This window comes from Zalophus californianus, chromosome 2 (assembly GCF_009762305.2).
Source record: "Zalophus californianus isolate mZalCal1 chromosome 2, mZalCal1.pri.v2, whole genome shotgun sequence".
NCBI classification, from domain to species: domain Eukaryota; kingdom Metazoa; phylum Chordata; class Mammalia; order Carnivora; family Otariidae; genus Zalophus; species Zalophus californianus.
In genome coordinates, this window is record NC_045596.1 from 76,481,356 (window position 1) to 76,500,631 (window position 19,276).

Below are 19,276 nucleotides of genomic sequence, written 5' to 3' on the forward strand. Positions count from 1 at the left end.
TCACTCATTCTATGATCATGTTTCCAGTAGAATTGAATAAAAGCAACTAGTACAGGATGGGGGATAAAAAGCCTTAATTAAATAAGATCTAGAGAAAGGATTTACGACAAGGGTTTCTAAATACCATCACTGCCCCAATCCTTGTGGATATGAAGGTAAACCAGTTTGTGGTGGGGAATCATAGTAAACACTATATAGTATATAAACACTTTACTACATATAGTATATACTATATGTAGTGTTCATCCATACATTCTTAATGTTGCACTTTAGGGGAGCTCACCTTTCACTGTAGCACTTAACCTGAAGATCCTTGACTATTACTTACGGTACAACTTGTGTAAAACTATATTGTAGTCCACCTTACAAACTGGGAAACTGAAATCCCTTTTTCGATTAAGTTAGTAAAATCTCCATTGTCTTAATTTTGTAAGATCAGACAGGAAAATTGGCTTTTGATTGGCTGTTTTTAATTCTTTAGCTCATTAGGAAGAGTGGGAATTTTATATGGGCTGGAATAACGAAAACATTGTGAAAAGAAGCTGCCAAGTGTTACTTGTGTGTAATGTAATTCAATTTAGTTCTACTATGAGTTACAGCAGTGGATACATGAAACTTAAGTTAAAATCAGCATATATGGTTTATGTGGTATAGCTAGCAGTTATTTAATTGGATTATAACTAATTTTTAGTTTAACATTTTTCAAATGTATTCATTAGAAATATCACACAGTACTGAGTTCAGTAAAACTTACCTACTTCTGTTAATCCTGAAATTTTAAGAATTATAAAGATTATCTTCTTCTGTAGGAAGTTCTAGTGTTGAAATAAATTTTCTTTTTGCAAATGTTCATAGAAAATGTATTTATAATAGCCAAAAACTGGAAACAATACAAATGTCTAGTTACTGGTGAATGAATAAGCAAATCATGATATAAGCAATGGAATGCTTTTCAGCACTAACAAGGGATAAGCCACTAACACATGGAAAAACATGAATGAATCTCAAACATTTGTGCTAAGTAAAATGAAGCCAGACCCAAAAGACTACATTCCATTTATATGAAATTAAAAAGAACTTTATATAGAAAAAGAAAAATATTTCACAGTGACAGAAAGCAGATTTGTGTTGCCTGGTGCCAAGCGTGGGGGATAGAGATTGACCAGAAAGAAGCACAAAGGAACATTTTGGGTAATGGTGATATCCTATATCTGCATTATAGTAGTAATGATCTTTTATTTATTTCATCAGAAGAACAGTCTTATTTTAGGGCATTATGTATAGATGGCATTTGTATGTGTAAAGACTGTCATTAATTAAGGAAAAGGGAAATATGTCAAGATTTATTATTCAACGGATAAAGAACTCCGCAAAACAGAAATGCATAAATAATGTTAAAGAGTTGGAAAGAAGGAACTGCTATTTATAAGCAGCTTTACATGTATTATAATTACTATGAAAATGTGAATATTAAGTTAGAGAAGTCTTCTTATATATAGGAAATTGCCATTTTGATTATGTCATCTACTGCCTCCTAGCCTCCTTTTGCTTATCTGGAAATACACTTATCAGTTAGTTCAGAACAATATTTTGTCATTCAACTGAAATGTCAACACTTCAGAAAGACATAAGTTAACAAAAGAGGAGTAACATTACCAGTCTCTATTTGTTCAATAATATAAAATGTATTTGAAAATGCTTAACACTTGTATAAGACATAAAAAATTTCATTTCTTTCACCAAATAACTTATCTTCATGGATTCTATCAAAAAAAGATGTTTATAGCAATGTAATATATGGTAGCACAGAACCTCTACATTTCCAAAAATATGATACTGAAGTAGGCTGTAGTATATCTGACTGGGAAAATATTGTTCAGCCAGTGAAAATGTAATAAACAGAATACAATATTATAGGGGATTAAGGAGGGCACTTGTGATGAGCGCCAGGTAATGTATGGAAGTGTTGAATCACTATCTAGTATACCTGGAACTAATATAATGCTGTGTGTTAACTAATTGGAATTAAAATAAAAACTTTAAAATAAAATTAAAATGTTTATAAATGTGAAAAAAAAGAATACAATATTATAAATGTGGTCTGACTATTGGTATTAAAAATTACTTAGGAAAAATCTCAAAAAGAACGTATCAACAAATGTTAACCTGCCTTTTTCTTTAATACTGGGTTTCTGAATCATAAACCGGATGAGTTCTAGGAACTAGACTAAGAGGCTCCAAATTCCCACTCAGCAATTGAGGCTACATTTCCGCCCTCAGATCTAGAATCTTTTTTTCCTATACATATCAAGAAACGCCTCGGTAGGCTACCTATCTATTTCATATTTAGGAACCCTGTGATAAGCTATTGCTGAAGGACAGACAGTACACTCCAATTACCGTTCATAAACAGCCATGTCATATTACAGTAATTTTACCTTGTCTCTGATAGTTAAACACCTCCACTTAGCCTCTGCCAACCTGGGATACTATATTCAATTTGATATAAAAAATTCAATTTTTTATACTAATTGTCATGCCACATTTATAATTTTATATCCTATTTGTTACATTTTCACTGGCTAAATAATATTTCCCCAGTCAGATACACTATCACTAACTTAAGTATTCTATTTTTTGGAAATTTAGAGGTTTATACTACCATATCTTACATTGCTTTACAAAGGTTTTACGCTACCATTACATGGTTATACATTGCCTATGAGTACCAGCATATAGAACTGTTCAGAGATGCTTGTGCTCCAACCCCCTCCCATGCATTTCTTAATGTTTTGTGAAGGGATTGTCCCTTTCCCAGATAGGGAGATGAAAGTTTGTTCAGAACAAATCCATTCCAACATTCCCACCTCCCTGAATATCTATAGAATACCAGAGAAGTTGTGTATAGGTTACCTCAAAAATCCATTCATTATTGGTCCATCCTTCAGTTAGCCAATCTAACAAACTACTACCACCAGTCACAAGTATCAAGTCAGTATCTTAAATATCAAATCCCAAATCATTACCACCCAAGATAACATATTTGCCCTAATTGATACTTATACCCCATCCTGTATTGTATAAAACTTTTATAAGTGGGCTTTATAACTCTGAGTTATTTGGGATCTAACTTGTATCTGGAGGCAATAAGGGGTGAGGTAGGTGAGTCCAGGAGAGAACTGTGATTCCCCAGGGCCAGTCATTGAGAGTCATTTATGCAGAGAAAGGCTGATTGATTCCTTCACAAGCCATGAGAGATTGCTTCTTATACCAAGGAGTTTCAGAGGGATTTTGAAACTCAGATTTCCCATCAATGCCCTTCACTTATCATGAGAGACTTTATAAAGGCAGATTTAATTGGAGGTTGACTTGTGCTACCCTTACAGTCAAGCCCAAGTCTTGTCCTCAGTCATATCTGCCCTGGAACTATGTAATTTAAGAGACTCCTTCAAAGCTGCCAACAGGACTTTCAAATTTTACCCTATTTCTGAGTTGAGTATTCATTGCCTTCAATTTCTCCTTTACCCTTTGTATTATTTGAAGGCTTCAGAGCAGTTAGCTGGAACCACAACCTTTAACTTAGGAATAAATCCACACATATTTGGTCAATTAATTTATAATGAAGGAGGCAAGAATAGAAACTGGGAAAAGGACAGTCTCTTCCATAAATGGTGTTGGGGAAACTTAACAGCTACATGCAAAAGAATAAATTTGGACCACTATCTTACATCATATACAAAAATTAACTCAAAATGGATTAAGACTTGAATATAAGACCTGAAACTATGAAAATCCTGGAAGAAAACAGGCAGTAAGTTCCTTAACATCAGTCTTAACAATGTTTTGTGGTTTTTGTTTGGTTTGGTTTGGTTTGGTTTGGTTTGGTTCTGATTTTTCAAAAGCCAGGGAAATGAAAGTAAAAATAAACAAATGAGACTACATCAAACTGAAAAGCTTCTGCACAGTAAAGGAAGCCATCAACAAAATAAAAAGATAACCTATTGAATTGAAGAAGGCATATGCAAATCATACATCCAATTAGGGGTTAATATCCAAAATACATAAAGAACCCATACAATCCAATAACAACAAACAATCTGGTTAAAAAATGGACAGAGGTTCTGAAGAGACATTTTTCCAAAGAAGACATATAGATGGCCAGCAGACACTTGAAAATCTCAGTACGAATCAAAACCACAATGGGATATCATTTCACACCTGTCAGAATGGCAATTATCAAAAAGAAAGAAATAACAAATGCTGGCATGTATGTGAAGAAGAAAGAACCCTCGTGCATTGTTGGTGCGAAAGCAAACTGGTGCAGCCACTCTGGGAAACAAGATGGAGGTCCCTCAAAAAATTAAAAATAGAACTACCACGTGATCCAGCAATTTCATTAGTGGGTATCTGTTTGAAGAAAATGAAAGCTCTAATTCAAAAAGATATATGCACCCCTATGTTCATTGCAGCATTTGTTTGGTGGGTCTATAGACTTGGTGGAAGAAGGAAGCTCAAAAGATAGATGATGATGAGCACCCAATGATTAAAATAAAAACTTAAAAAAAAAGATAGATGATGGCATAGGAGAATGGAATATTTGAAACTGAGATTCTAGAGGGGTCAAAGTTGTTAATAAAGGTTACGTTTGCGGATAAAAATATAAAAGCAGTGCCATTTGCGTTAAATAGAAAACATAAGTTTAATGCAACTGAAACATTATTAAACTCTAGTTAGTTTATGTTGTCTGTCAAAGGGAGTTTAAGATTTGCCTTACCTTTATAAAAATCGATACAAAATTTCAAGGACACTTATTATCCCCAGGCTGAGGCTTTGTTCTTGCCATGATAAGAAAGTATCAAAAGGTAATTATAAAAGACACGACTTTCACACCATAACACAATATGATTTTACATTATCCCTCTTTATCACCTAAAGCTAACTGTTGTAACAGTAATCGACATGCCACATTGTAGAAACCTGCCCTACCTTGCAAATGGGTTCAAACAGTGGACCTACTATGCTGTGGCCAACAGCAAATCTTACCTGAATCTCACATGCCCCTTCTTCTTACCCCTGAACCCTCTACCAAAGGAAAAAATATTAAAGCACTTTCAGATCTAGTCACAGGCAGTCTGTCAATTTGACTATGTATGAATGAGCTCCAAAGAATTGACTAATATATAAATATGACATAAATACCTTAAGCATTTAGAAGATTTGTACATTCTCTCTCATCCTTAAATGGGAGTACCCTGTCAATGGCTAATTGCAAACAATATCCTTCTTTATATTTTCTTAAACTTGATTTTGTAAGTGTGAAACAGTTTAATATTTACTGACACTCCTGTTAACCAGTTTACTTGAACATAGTCACCCATAATATTGGAAATTTCCTATTTGCTGTAAGAGTTTTTAGCCATTCTGCTAGTGACCTGGTTCCAATAAGCATCCAATTTTTGAAAAAAAGAATGTTTATAAGGAAAAGTAATAATTTTCTTTTTTTCTTGATCATATTTCATAAGAGTTCCACAGTCCAAGATTATATAATAAACACTGCGAGTTTTAAAACCTATGAGAAGTTGATACCAAACAACCAAATTGAAGAGTCTTAAATGCTAACTCTTCCCTATTTTCAGGTACACACAAAGACACATACATATATACTCACACAGAGTAAGATTTAGAGCAACAAAATTTTGCCTGACTCAGGTGAAATGATCAAGTTTTACAGTCTTGCCTGCAGGAAAACATTGTTTTATCTCTTTAACAACTTTTATAAGCAAGATAATACATACAGTAGTAAGGTTGATATATTTTTTGATGTGGCAAACCAGTCACATCAACATTCAAATCTGTGTTAAGATTTTTCCCTATAGCAGAGGGGTCACTCTGCAAAATACTAATTCCACACGCTTCTACAGAGTGATATTTGGAGACTTCAGATTCACCAGGAGTTATCAAAATCAAAATACCCAACCTTAGAGTCAGACTTTTGCACACCCTGAACTGTTGGGAATTGCCAGTCTAAATTCTGCTATACCTTAGCCATGGGTTGTGCTTTTGATTTAGTAGATAATTTTTTGTCTTCCATCTCCTCTAGCATCCTGAATCTAGGAAAATACTTTTTTTTTTTTTCAAATTGTGGAGACAGAGAAAAAAAAACAAAGGGAGAAAAAAAGGGAAAAAGTAGTCTTTGTTTCTCTCTCCTTTCTTCTTTTCCTTGGTTTTATGTAATTGTGAAATATTATTTACATACATAAAAGTACACAAAATTTAAATATGCAACTCAATGTATTACCACCAACAATGGAACACTTGTGTAATTACTACCTAGAAAAAGATAGAACATTACCAGTGACACAGCCCCCATTGCCCTGTCTCAACCATTAACTGTTTATCCCCAAAGGTAACCACTTACAGGATTACCAGCCTTCCCATTCTTGCTGCCTGTTTTTGAACAGTTATCACACAATATGCAGTTCTTTTGTTTGTTTTTTACTCAACACTTGGTGAAATCCATCCATGGTGCTATATTTAAATGAAATGTTTGTTTTCATTTCTGTACAATATTCCATTGTATGAATATAATGTAATTTATTTATTCATTCTACTCTCAAAGAGTGTCTAGGCTATTTCCAGTTTGAGGCTGTTATGGATAATGTTGCTATGAACGTTTTCTGTGCTTGTCTCTGGGTACACATATTCCTCTTTAGGGTATATACCTAAAGAGTGGAATTGCTGAGTCTTAAGAAAAGCATATAGTAGTTTTCAGAGATGCTGCCAAATTGTTTATCAAAATGATTGAATCAATTTACGATCCCAACAATAGTACTCTGGTGACTCCACATCCTTGCCAACAATTAATATTGTCTATTTATTTACTTTAATCATTCTGGTGGTTCTGTAGTAGTATTCCATTTTTCTTTTAGTTTGCATAAACCTAATAACTAATGAGGTTGCCATGTTTTCACCTTGATTGCCATTTGTCTTCTTTTGTGAAGACTCTTGCCCATTTTTCTAATTACTGTCTATTTTATTCTTACTGATTTAAAGAAGTTATTTTTGTTAGATATGTGTATGGGAAATATCTTCTACTGTGACTTATGTTCACTCTTAGTGGTGTCTTTTGAACTACAAAGTGTTACTGTAGTCAAATCTATCAATCTTTTGTACTCTGTTCAAGAAATCTTTTGCCACCTGATCTTGTGGATATATTAGATACGTTCTCTTATTTTCAGAAGTTTTACTGTTTATATTTTATATATTTATATATAAGCCATTTGGTATTGATTTCTGTGTATGTTGTAAATTAGGAGAAAAGTTTTACTATTTTTTACATGTATATCCAAATTGACCTAGTAGTACTTACTGAAAAGATCTCCCTTTCTCTATATATTGCTGCACCAGCTGGGCATAAATCAAGTGTCTATGTATACAAGGATAATTTTCATTGATAATGTCTATCCTTGTATAAATACCACGCTGCCTTAATCACTGTATACAGCTATAACTAGACCAGCTGACTGCAGCTGACTACAGTCAGCTTTTTCTTTTTCTTGAACATTGTCTTGGCTATTTTTATCCTTTTGCAATTTCATATAAATTTTACATTCAGCATTTCACTCTCTCTCTTTCTGTCTCTCTCACAAAAAGAACCTGGGGATTTTGGATTGGTAATTCAGTTAATCTATGGATCAATTTGAAAAGACTTTATATCTTCATAATATTGAGTCTTTAAATCAATAAACATGATATACCCATCCATTTATTTAATACTTCAGTCAAGAAAGTTTATTCATGTAGAGGTCTTTTACATCTTTATTCCTAGGTATTTTCAATGCTGTTGCAAATGGTATATATTTTTAATTTCATGTTTTAAGGTTTTGTTGCTGGTATACATATCTGATTGATTTTTGAATATTGAGTCTGTACCATAGTAAACTGGTAACAAACATTTATTTTAGTAATTTACCCTATTTAGTATTTACCCTATCTTGACTTTTCTACATACATATTCCTACCAGCTCCAATCCGTATCTTCTATTTCATTTTTTTCCAATTCTTAAGTATTTTTTTCTTTTTTTTATTGTTGTTGATACTGTTTGGCTGTTGCAGTACACTGTGTACCTTCAATTGAATACAAGTGGTAACAACTTGTAGCCTTTAACAGAATCTCTAAAAAATACTTATTTTGGGGCCTGGGTGGCTCAGTCAGTTAAGCGTCTGCCTTTGGCTCAGGTCATGATCCCAGGGTCCTGGGATTGAGCCCCCCATCGGTCTCCATGCTCAGCGGGGAGTCTGCTTCTTCCTCTGCCTCTGCCCCTCCCCCTGCTTGTGCTGTCTCTGGCTCTCTCTCTACCTCTCTCTCAAGAAAATAAAATCTTTAAAAATATATATATATTTATTTTATTAATAAGAATGATGTTTGCTACAGGTTTCCTGAAAATTCTCTTTGTGAAACTAAGAACAATTCTTTTATTTCTAGTTTACTGGATTATTTCTAGGTTTATTTGTTTGTTTAAAGACTAATGTTAAATTTTATCTGTGCCTTTTCTGCATCTACCAAAATGATTATAGGATTTCTCTACTTTATAGTGCTGATGTAATGAATTCCGATGACCATTTTTTTTTAGTTTTATTGAAAAATAATTGACACACATCACTGTATAAGTTTAAAGCATACAACATGATGGATTGATTCACACATATTGTGAAATGATTATCACAGTATGTTTAGCTAACGTGCATCTTCTCATATAGATACAAGAAAAAGAACATTCTTCTGATGAGATCTTTTAAGATGAACTCTCAACTTTTTTTTGTATGATTCATTAGTGTTTGCCGTAGTTATGTTGTATATTATATCTCTAGTACTTATTTATCTTATAATTGGAAATTTGTACATTTGACCAAATTCTTCCAATTCCCCCTCCCACCACCCTGTGCCTCTGGTCACCACAAGTCTGATGTATTTTTATATGAGTTTTGTTTTTTTTTTTTACATTCCACATATAAGTGAGATCATATAGTATTTGTCTTTCTCTGTCTCACTTATTTCACTTAACATAATGCCTTCAGATTCCATCCATGTTGTCGCAAATGGTAGGATTTCCTCATTTTTTGTGGATAAATAATATTCTATTGTAGGTATTTTATATATATATATATATGTGTGTGAGATATATATATATGTGTGAGATATATATATATATGTGAGATATATATATATATATGTGAGATATATATATATATATATATATCTCACAACTTCCTTACCCATCCATCCATTAGTGGACACTTAGATTGTTTCCATGTCTTGGCTATTGTAAATAACATTGCTGTGAACCTAGGGGTGTAGATATCTTCTCAAGTTAGTAATTTTCATTTCCTTTGGGTATATTCCCTGAAATGGTATTCCTGGATCTTATGATAATTTTGTTTTTAATTATTTGAGGAGCCTCCATACTGTTTTCCATAGTGGCTGCACCAATTTGTAATTCCCCCAACAGTGCAGGAGGGTTCCTTTTCCTCCACATCCTCACCAGTATTTGTTAACTCTTATCTTTTTGATGATGGCCATACTAACATGCATGAGGTAATTATCTCATTGTGGTTTTCGTTTGAATTTCCCTAAGGACTAGTGATGTTGAACATCTTTTCGTGTACCTATTGGCCTTTCATACATCTTTGGAGAAACATCTCTTCAGGTCCTTTGCCCAGTTATTAATTGGGTTATATTTTTGTTATCAAGTTGAATGACTTCTTTATATATTTTTACAAGAACCCTTATCAGATGTTTGGTTTAAAATTTTTTTACATTTTGTAAGTTTCACTTTATTGATGGTTGATTTTGCTGTGTAGAAGCTTTTTAATTTGATGTAGTCCCACTTGTTTATCTTTGACTTTGTTGCCTGTGCTTTAGGTGTCATATCTAAAAATTAACAAGACCCATGTCAAGGAACTTTATTTCTAAGTTTTTTCTAGGAGTTTCATGGTTTCAGATATTACATTTAAGTCTTTAACCAATTTCAAGTTAATTTTTGTGAGTGGTGTAAGATATAGTCATTTCATTCTTTCTTTTTTTAAAGATTTTATTTATTTATTTGACAGAGAGAGATAGAGATAGCGAGAAAGAGAGCACAAGCAGGGGGAGCTGTAGGCAGGGGGAGAGGGAGAAGCAGTCTCCCCACTGAGCAAGGAGCCTGAAGCAGAGCTTGATCCCAGGACCCCGGGATCATGACCTGAGCCGAAGGCAGATGCTTAACTGACTGAGCCACCAGGCACCCCTAGTCATTTCATTCTTTTGCATGTGAATATCCAATTATTCTAGCACGACTTATTGAGAGAATATGTTTTTTCCATTGAGTGTTTTTGCTCCCTTGTCAAATATTAGTTGACTGTACATGCATAAATTTATTTCTGGGCTCTCAAGTCTGTTCATTGGTCTGTCTGTTTTTATGCCAGTACCACACTGTTTTGATGACTGTGGTTTTATAGTACAGCTTGAAATCAGGAAGTGTGATGCCTCCTGCTTTGTTCTTCTTTCTCAGGATTGCTTTGGCTATTTGGGGTCTTTTGTGGTTTGATATAAATTTTAAATGTGCTTTTCCTACTTCTTTAAAAAATGCTATTGGAATCTTGCTAGAAATTGCATTGAATCTATAGATGGACTTCCATAGTACTGACATTTTAACAATATTCATTCTAATCCATGAACATAGGATACCTTTCCATTTTTTTGTGTCTTCTTTGATTTCTTTCATCAATGTCTTGTATTTTTCAGAGTAGAGCTCTTTCACCTCTTTAATTAAATTTACTCCTAAGTATTTTACTCTTTTTGAGGCTATTGCAAATGAAATTGATTTCTTTTTTTTTTTAGGAAATTTTTTGTTAATGTATAGAAATGCTACTGATTTTCATATTTTAATGTTGTGTCCTGCAACTTTACTGAAGTCATTGATTAGATCTAATGGTTTTTGGTTGATTTTTTAGGATTTTCTATATATAAAATCGTGTCATCTGCAAATAGAGACAATTTTTCTTCTACCTTTCCAATTTTGATACCTTTTATTTCTTTGCCTTGCCTGATTGCTCTAGCTAGGACTTCTAATATTATGTTGACAAGGAGTAATGAGAGGGGCACCCTTATCTTGTTCCCAATTTCAAAGAGAAAGCCTTCTACCTTTGACCATTCAGTATGATGTTAGCTGTAAGCTTGTCATATATGGTCTTTATTATGTTGAGATATGTTCCTTCTGTGCTTAATGTGTTGAATTTTTATCATGAATAGATGTTGAATTTTCTCAAATGCATCTCTGTATCTATTGAGATAATTATATGAGTATTTTCTTTCATTCCATTAATGTCTTGTATCACATTTGTTGGTTTGCATATGTTGAACCATCCTTACATTCCAGGGATAAATTCCACTTTTCTTGGTGAATGATTCTTTTTAATGTGCTGCTGTATTTGGTTTGTTACAATTTTATTGAGAATTTTTGCATCTGTATTCATTAGGGATATTGGCCTATGGTTTTCCTTTCCATTGGTGTCCTTTCCTGGTTTTGGTGCAAGATAATGCTGGCTTCCTAAAATAAGGTTGAGAGGATTTCCTCCTCTTCTGTTTTTTTTTGGAAGAGTTTGAAGATTGTTGTTAATTCTTTAAATGTTTGGTAAAATTCACCAGTGAAGCAATCTGGTCCTGGGCTCTACTTTGGTAGGAGATATTTTATTATTGACTCAATCTCCTTATTAGTAAATGGTGTATTCAGATTTTGTATTTCTTCCTGACTCAGTCTTGGAAAATTATACACATTTCTCAGAATTTTTCCATTTCTTCTAGGTTGTCCAGTTTGTTGGTGAATAGTTGTTCATAGTAGCCTCTTATGATCTTATGAATTTCTCTGGTATCAGTTACAATGTCTCCTTTTTATTTATAGTTATATTGATTTGAGTTCTTTCTTTTTTTTCCTTGTTTATTCTAGTTAAGGGTTTGTCAATTCAGTCTATCTTTCCAAAGGATCAACTTTTAGTTTGGTTAATCTTTTCAATTGTTTTTCTGTTATATATTTGATTTATTTCTGCTCTAATATTTATTCTTTTCTTTCTTCTACTAATTTTGGGCTCAGTTTCTTCTTCTTCTTCTAGTTTCTTATGGCATAAAGTTAGGTTGTTTAATTGGGATTCCTCTTGCTCCTTAATACAGGTGTTTATGGCTATGAACTTGCCTCTTAGAACTGTTTTTGCTGTATTCCACAAGCTCTGGTATATTATATTTCCACTTTCATTTGTGTCAAGAAACCTTTTTTATTTCTCCTTTAATCTCTTCTTTAATTCATTAGTTGTTCAAGAGTGTTGCTTAACTTCCATGTGTTCATGACTTCCCAGCTTTCCTCTTGTTACTGATTTCTAGTTTCATGCCATTGTGGTCAGAGAAAATACTTGGTATAATTTTAAACTTTCTAAATTTTCTAAGACTGGTTTTGTGTTCTAATATATGCTCTACTGTAGAAAATGTTTTGTGTGCACTTGAGAAGAATGTATAACTACTGTTTGGATAAAATGTTTAGTTTATCTCTGTTAGGTCCATTTAGCCTACAGTGTTTTTCAAGTTCACTGTTTCCTTATTGATTCTCTGTCCAAATGATCTATCCATTGTTAAGAGAGCAATATTGAAGTCCTCACCTATTACTGTATTACTGTTTATTTCTCTTTAACTCTGTTAGTTTCTGCTTTATATATTTAATTGTTCCAGTGCTGGGCACATAAATATTTGTAATTGTTACATTTTCTTGACATGTTGACCCCCCTTATCATTACATAATGACCTTCTTTGTCTATTTTTATCATTTTTAGTTTAAAGTCTATTTTGTCTGAAATAAGTACAGCTGTCCCTGCTTTTTGTTATTGTTGTTATCAATGTTGCTTGAAATATTCTTTTTTCCTTCATTTTCATTATATGTATCTTTAATACTAAAGTAAGTCTTCTGTAGATAGCATATTGTTGGATCTTGATATTTTTTAATCCATTCATCTATTCTATGTCTTTTAATTGGAAAATTTAATCTGTTTACATTTAAAGAAAGTGTTGATGTGTCCATTGATATATGGATAAAGAAGAAGTGGCATATATAATGGAATATTACTCAGCCATAAAAAAGAATGAAGTCTTTCCATTTGCAACAACATGGATGAAGCTAGAGAGAATAATGCTAAGTGAAATAAGTCAATCAGAGAAAGACAGATACCATATCATTTCACTCATATGTAGAATTTAAGAAACAAAACAAACAAGCAAAAGAAAAAAAAATGAGAGAGACAAACCAAGAAACAAACTCTTAACTATACAGAACAAACTGATGGTTTATAGGGGGAGGTGGGTGGGGAAATGGGTGAAATTGGTGAAGGGGATTAACAGTACATTTATCATGATGAGCACTGAGTAATGTATAGAATTGTTGAATCACTGTATCATACACCTGAAGCTAATATAACACTATATGTTAGTTATACTGGAATTTTTAAAAATTAATTTTAAAAAAGGTATATGTACCCCTATGTTCACTGCAGCATTATTTACAATAGCCAAGATATAGAAGCAACCCAGTGTCCATCAACAGATGAATAAAGAAGATGTGACATTAATATATATATAATTACTTTATATATATATATTATAAAATATAATGTATATAAAGTATATATATAAATATATATATAATATGTACATATATAAATACAATATACAATATATATACATATATACATACAATATACAATATATACAATATATACATATATAAATATATGATATATACATAATATATATAATATGTACATATATAAATACAATATACTATATATACATATATACAATATACAATATATACAATATATATACATATATAAATATATATATAATATATATACATACATATATAAGTAACCTATGATTCTAGGGAAATTAACCAAAAAATAATTTTCAATATTATTTATTGAAGTAGAAATCTGAAAAGTTTTATTAAATATGGGCATAATAGTATTAATATCACCTAACTACTGAATAATGAAGCATTTGGAAATAAAGTAGCTATCTGTGGTTATAATAAGAGGATAATTAATTCTAAGGTTGAACAAGAAGTTAGAAGAAGTATTACTGAAACAAGTTATACTAAATATGTATCATGCTTCTTTTTGGCTTGGTCTTACATAGCATCATAAAAGGGAATTAAATATGAAGTAAGAAACAACCAAAACACAGAAATCCATGCTGATGTTAGGTCAAAAGATTTTTCAGTACTTAAAAATTAACTTAAAAGTTAATTTGGTATTGATTGTGTATGACCTCAGATTCTCAATAAATACTTGTTGATGTTCTTTTATTCTATTTGCTTCTTTCCACAGGTGGAGAGGTCCCATACACGACTCTGGCTACTCGAATGATGATGGGGGCTTGGTGGTTGTTTGCATTGATTGTCATCTCATCTTACACAGCAAATCTTGCTGCTTTCCTCACTATTACCCGCATTGAAACCTCCATCCAGTAAGTAGACAAAGATTCCAGTAGCCACAAAGCATGAGGAATGACAAGAATAGCCAAAGCTATTTAAATAAGTATGAGGTATCTGATAATAAATTTACATCCTCCTTTTGAATAAAGGCTTAGTTTTGTGATATGCAATTATCACTGTATTAGTAGAACACTTTTTATAAAATAAAATTCTGGGTGTGATTTCAATGTTGCTTCCTACATTTTCCTGGAAGAAAAACACATATTCAGTATTTTAGCTTCCACAAAGTATGACAATGTTTGGGCAACATTGTAAAAAGGAAGGAAAAAGAGTCATACTAAAATATATATACATTTCAAGTTTGACAATACCAGTTTTTATCTTGAGTCTGCCCCATTATGCACTGTCTGAGTAAATAGTTGGATAGACATTAGATGATTGATAGATGACAGGTAGGGAAAGAGAGAGAAAGAGAAAGAGAGAGAGAGAGAAGGACACGGGAAGAAGGAGAGAGATAAAAGAATCTCTAAAGAGAGAAAACCACATTCTCTTTGTCTCTTCATTACATTGTAGCTAATGTCATAGCTACTGTGGTCATTATTACTGCTGCTTGTTCAGCTGCAGTGGTGGCAAGTTTTCACCAACTATGGTGCACTTACTTAAATCCTAAAAGTTACCTAAGTCAATGTCTCAGTTCATGAAAGCCACTCTCACGAGCCCCAAGTGTCCAAAGACCTATGATCTAACCCCGCCAGTTCTGCTTTTGTGGTTTCAGGCCATACGATCAGCACCACAGTACAACTTCTGCCTTATTAGAACATAATGTTCTGTATATTGTTTTCAGAAACAATTTCCTGAAAATGTTTTATTCATCCAAAAATGAGACAGTGTGAATTGTCTCAGAGTTGAAGAACATTCGTTCTCCAAAAAACTGACAATTCAAAATTATGAATAATTAAATTTGTTAAGAAATTCATTAGGGATTTAATTCATTCTCAAAGGAAAACATAAGAGTTATTCTTCCCTTTAGAAAAATTTGTAAATGAAGTCCATTGATAGCCACAAAACTATTATAACACAATACTAAAAATAAAATCAAGAATTAATGATCTATAAAGAAGTAGGATATATTTTTTCAATTACCTGTGGTATACACTGAAACCCCCAAATTCAACTAATAATCATAACAGACAGTTAATTATTTCATCCAGTTATTGAAAGTAGATGAAGAAACAGAAGTTTGCAAGTTAAATTCTCAAAATCATATAGCCAATAGTGTCAGAGCTGGAAGTCTAACCTATGTCAATCCGATACCAATCCATGGTCTTACCCACTGAAATTTTTCCTCATCTAGTGATGGTTTTTACAGTTTTGTTTGTCTAATCTGCTTCCCTGGGGTTGCAGACCTCATGGTGTGTGTGTGTATCTGACTATTTAGTCACTACCAACTTTGCCAGCATTAGTTTGTATCTTGACTTTTATGCATTAGCAGTGGGAGGAGAAGCCTCTATCAAATTTTTACACCCATAAGGTTTCTCTAAAGCTAAAACCTAATAGAAAAAAGATGGTAATTTCACATGATGTTTCCCACGAGTATAGTTCCACAATCCACAATAACTGAGCCTTCATTTCTTAAAAAATTATTTCTTTCTAATGCCAGCTCACATTATTAAAAGTCAACAGTGGGTATAATCAATCTCCCTTCCTTCTAATCTTATCACTAGACTAATTTTGAAAGGGGAAAAATCAGAGCCAAAGGAGTTAAGAGAAGCCTGATTCTCTCCCCAAACTTAAAGATATCTTCTAATTTCATGCCTCAGCTGCATTGGTAACCATAATTGCTGGCAGTGTTTCTTGGAAACATTTAAAGTTCCGTTTGCAACTAATGTCAAACTTTCTTGGAAAATTCCAAGTTTAATTTTTCTTAGACAGACAAAACCCACAATACCATCCAATGTCATGCTCCTTAATCATTTCTATTCATGATTTGCTCATCACTAAATGAAGCAATGCTTGTCAATACACCTTTTTCAGCTCATTTTTGCCATGTTATTGGCATACATATACCAGCCACATGTTCATTCCCAAAATTGCTTCTCCAGACCCAGAGGGACAGAGATAGTTAGAGGGAAGTCAGTGAGAGGAAGGGGAAAAGCTGCTACTTCTGAATAGATAGTTGACAGAAACTCTTAGAGTTTGGTAAGAGAAATCCAATAGATTTATTCTTGAGGAACTGAATATATTTTACAAAATTTACCCCTTTTTCAAAATTAGATATTTATCCACATCTAACCTGCTAGTTGGCACTTGCCATTAATTAAAATTTTGAAAGTGAATTTTCCCTGAAAAGGTAATTCCCAAGTTTAATTTTATACCCCTTCAATGATAACTCTGTTCTGCTGCTTGATATGATTTCATATGACAGCTGATGATACAGTTGGGGTGGGTAATATTGAGGTAGACAGCTCAATTTCTAAAGGGAAAAATTATGCAATTTCTACAAAACTCTAATGACATTTGGACTTGTTCATTGTGATCGAATGGTAACAACAGGTAGCTAATTGCTTTAGATACCTAGCAAATGGAATGTACTTTTTTCCTACTGGTAACCAGGCTAAAATTGGCAATGGTGATATGGAGCATGTGAAGTTTTGAAGGTAATTTCAGAGTAAACACTGGGTAATAACATCATGAACATTAGTTCCATTAGTCTTTGTTGTGATGCGATTTTCAAAAACCTACTTCTTTCATATACAAGGTGAAAAGAGCTATGAAGGAAATCACAGTTGTACAGTTATAGTCATTAATAACTTTAGAATCAGATTGGTCTTTGGTGGTGAAAACTGAGGTCTTTCATTTCCTGGGGCTGTAAGTAAGCTTGGGTCTATTCAAAGAGATCCCAAACTCCCACCATATTTTTATGTTTAAAGCATTCAGTCACCATAATGTTTGAGGTTGGACTAAACAAATATTGACTTCATGTAGTCACTGAATAAACTAATTTGGGATAAATTTCTTTCCAAGTATATGCAAAAAGAGATCCATATTCTATCCTATCACTGGAGCAGACTCCTTTTTCATTAGCATACCAATAATAGGACTTTTGTATCCACATTTGCTCACATTTGGAAAAGAAAAAAAACATTGAACAATCGTTTTTCTCAGTGCCACACAATAGACTATGAGATAGCCCTGGACTTAGAAATCTAAGTCTGTCTAGACAATGGGGAGGGTATGTGCTATGATGAGCACTGTGAATCGTGTAAGACTGTTGAATCACAGACCTGTACCTCTGAAACAAATAATATATTATATGTTGAAAAAAAAAAAGAAGAAGAAGACGATAGGAGGAAAGGAAAAATGAAGGGGGGGAAATCGGAGGAGGAGATGAACCATGAGAGACTATGGACTCTGAGAAACAACCTGAGGGTGTAGAGGGGAGGGGGGTGGGGGGATGGGTTAGTCTGGTGATGGGTATTAAAGAGGGCACGTACTGCATAGAGCACTGGGTGTTATACACAAACAATGAATCATGGAACACTACATCAAAAACTAATGATGTAATGTGTAGTGATTAACATAACATAATAAAATAAAATTTTAAAAAAAACATTAAAAAAATAAAAAAGAGCCTACCCTTCCTCAGGGGTCAGGAAATTTATAATCTGAGAGCCAAAAAAAAAAAAAAAAAGAAAAAAGAAATCTAAGTCTGTCATCAGGTCAGGTACAGAGAGAATGCGTAGAACAGGCAGGAGCTCTCTAATGAAATTATTTCTTTCTTTCCTTTGCCGGCACAAAACTATGTAACTATCTTTAGCAAGTTACTATTCAAAAAGAGCATTACAATCCTGCTTTTTGGAAATGGAGGGATTTCTAACTATAAAAACTAAATAAATATATTAGCTTCATTCATTTAATTCAACTGAACATATATATGTGTGTGTGTGTGTGTGTGTATATATATATATATATTTAAACATCATATTAGGTATTGAATCTAAAAAGATATTTAGATATTATCCCTGAGTCACAATTTAGAGACATAGCAGTGTAAAATTTAATGACATAGAAGCTATGATATTTATTTGTGAAATGCTGTGTGAACACAGGAAAGGAGTGATTTAATTCAATAATTTGGAGAAGAGGGGGAGGAGAAAGGTAAAAAAAAACTATCAGGCATCACAGAAGTCTCATCTGAGAGTTTGATCTTGAAAGACGAATTTCAAAAAACTGAAGGGCTGAAGAATATTTGCAAAAGCAAGAGAGGTATGAAATTCCTAGGAGAGTGTCTAGCAAAGGGCAGATGATCAAAATCTGTTAATTTCCTTCCTTCCTGGATTGAGATGGGAGATGTGAGAGTGGCAGGAAATGAAATAGAAAAGGAAAGTGGAACCAAATCCTGAAGAGCATGATAAAGCTTGTTGAAGAATTTGGAAATTTTCCTGGAGAGTGACATCATTGAAGAAAGACAGCTTTATCTGTGGAAAAGAGCTTGGGTGGGAGAGAAAAAATGTAGAAGTGTATGGAAACTAGTAGGTTTCTATTTAATATAAACCTGAATCACATATCTTCTTGTTTCAGGGCTGTTTAATTTGAAAATACCAAAGGCTTAAGGGAATTTAAGAGAAATGTGGCTTGAGAAACTAGGCTAACAGTTACATTTATAGCAGATGCAGGAATATTGACTTAGTTTATTTTTTTAAAGAGAAAATGTGGTTAACTACCTTGTAACTAAACAGGTAGGGAAGAAGAGAGTTACTAATGTG

General features: G+C 33.0%; 1 protein-coding gene across 5 annotated transcripts in view; it reads left to right on the top strand.

Moving 5' to 3' along the window:
- Nucleotides 1-19,276, top strand: part of GRID2 (glutamate ionotropic receptor delta type subunit 2) — a 1,431,476-nt gene that overhangs the window by 1,150,832 nt on the left and 261,368 nt on the right. For all 5 annotated transcript variants that reach the window (XM_027599851.1, XM_027599852.1, XM_027599850.1 and 2 more), the window contains exon 12: nt 14,404-14,542. In XM_027599851.1, coding sequence (XP_027455652.1) covers nt 14,404-14,542 — 139 coding nt within the window. The remainder of the gene's footprint in view (nt 1-14,403; nt 14,543-19,276) is intronic.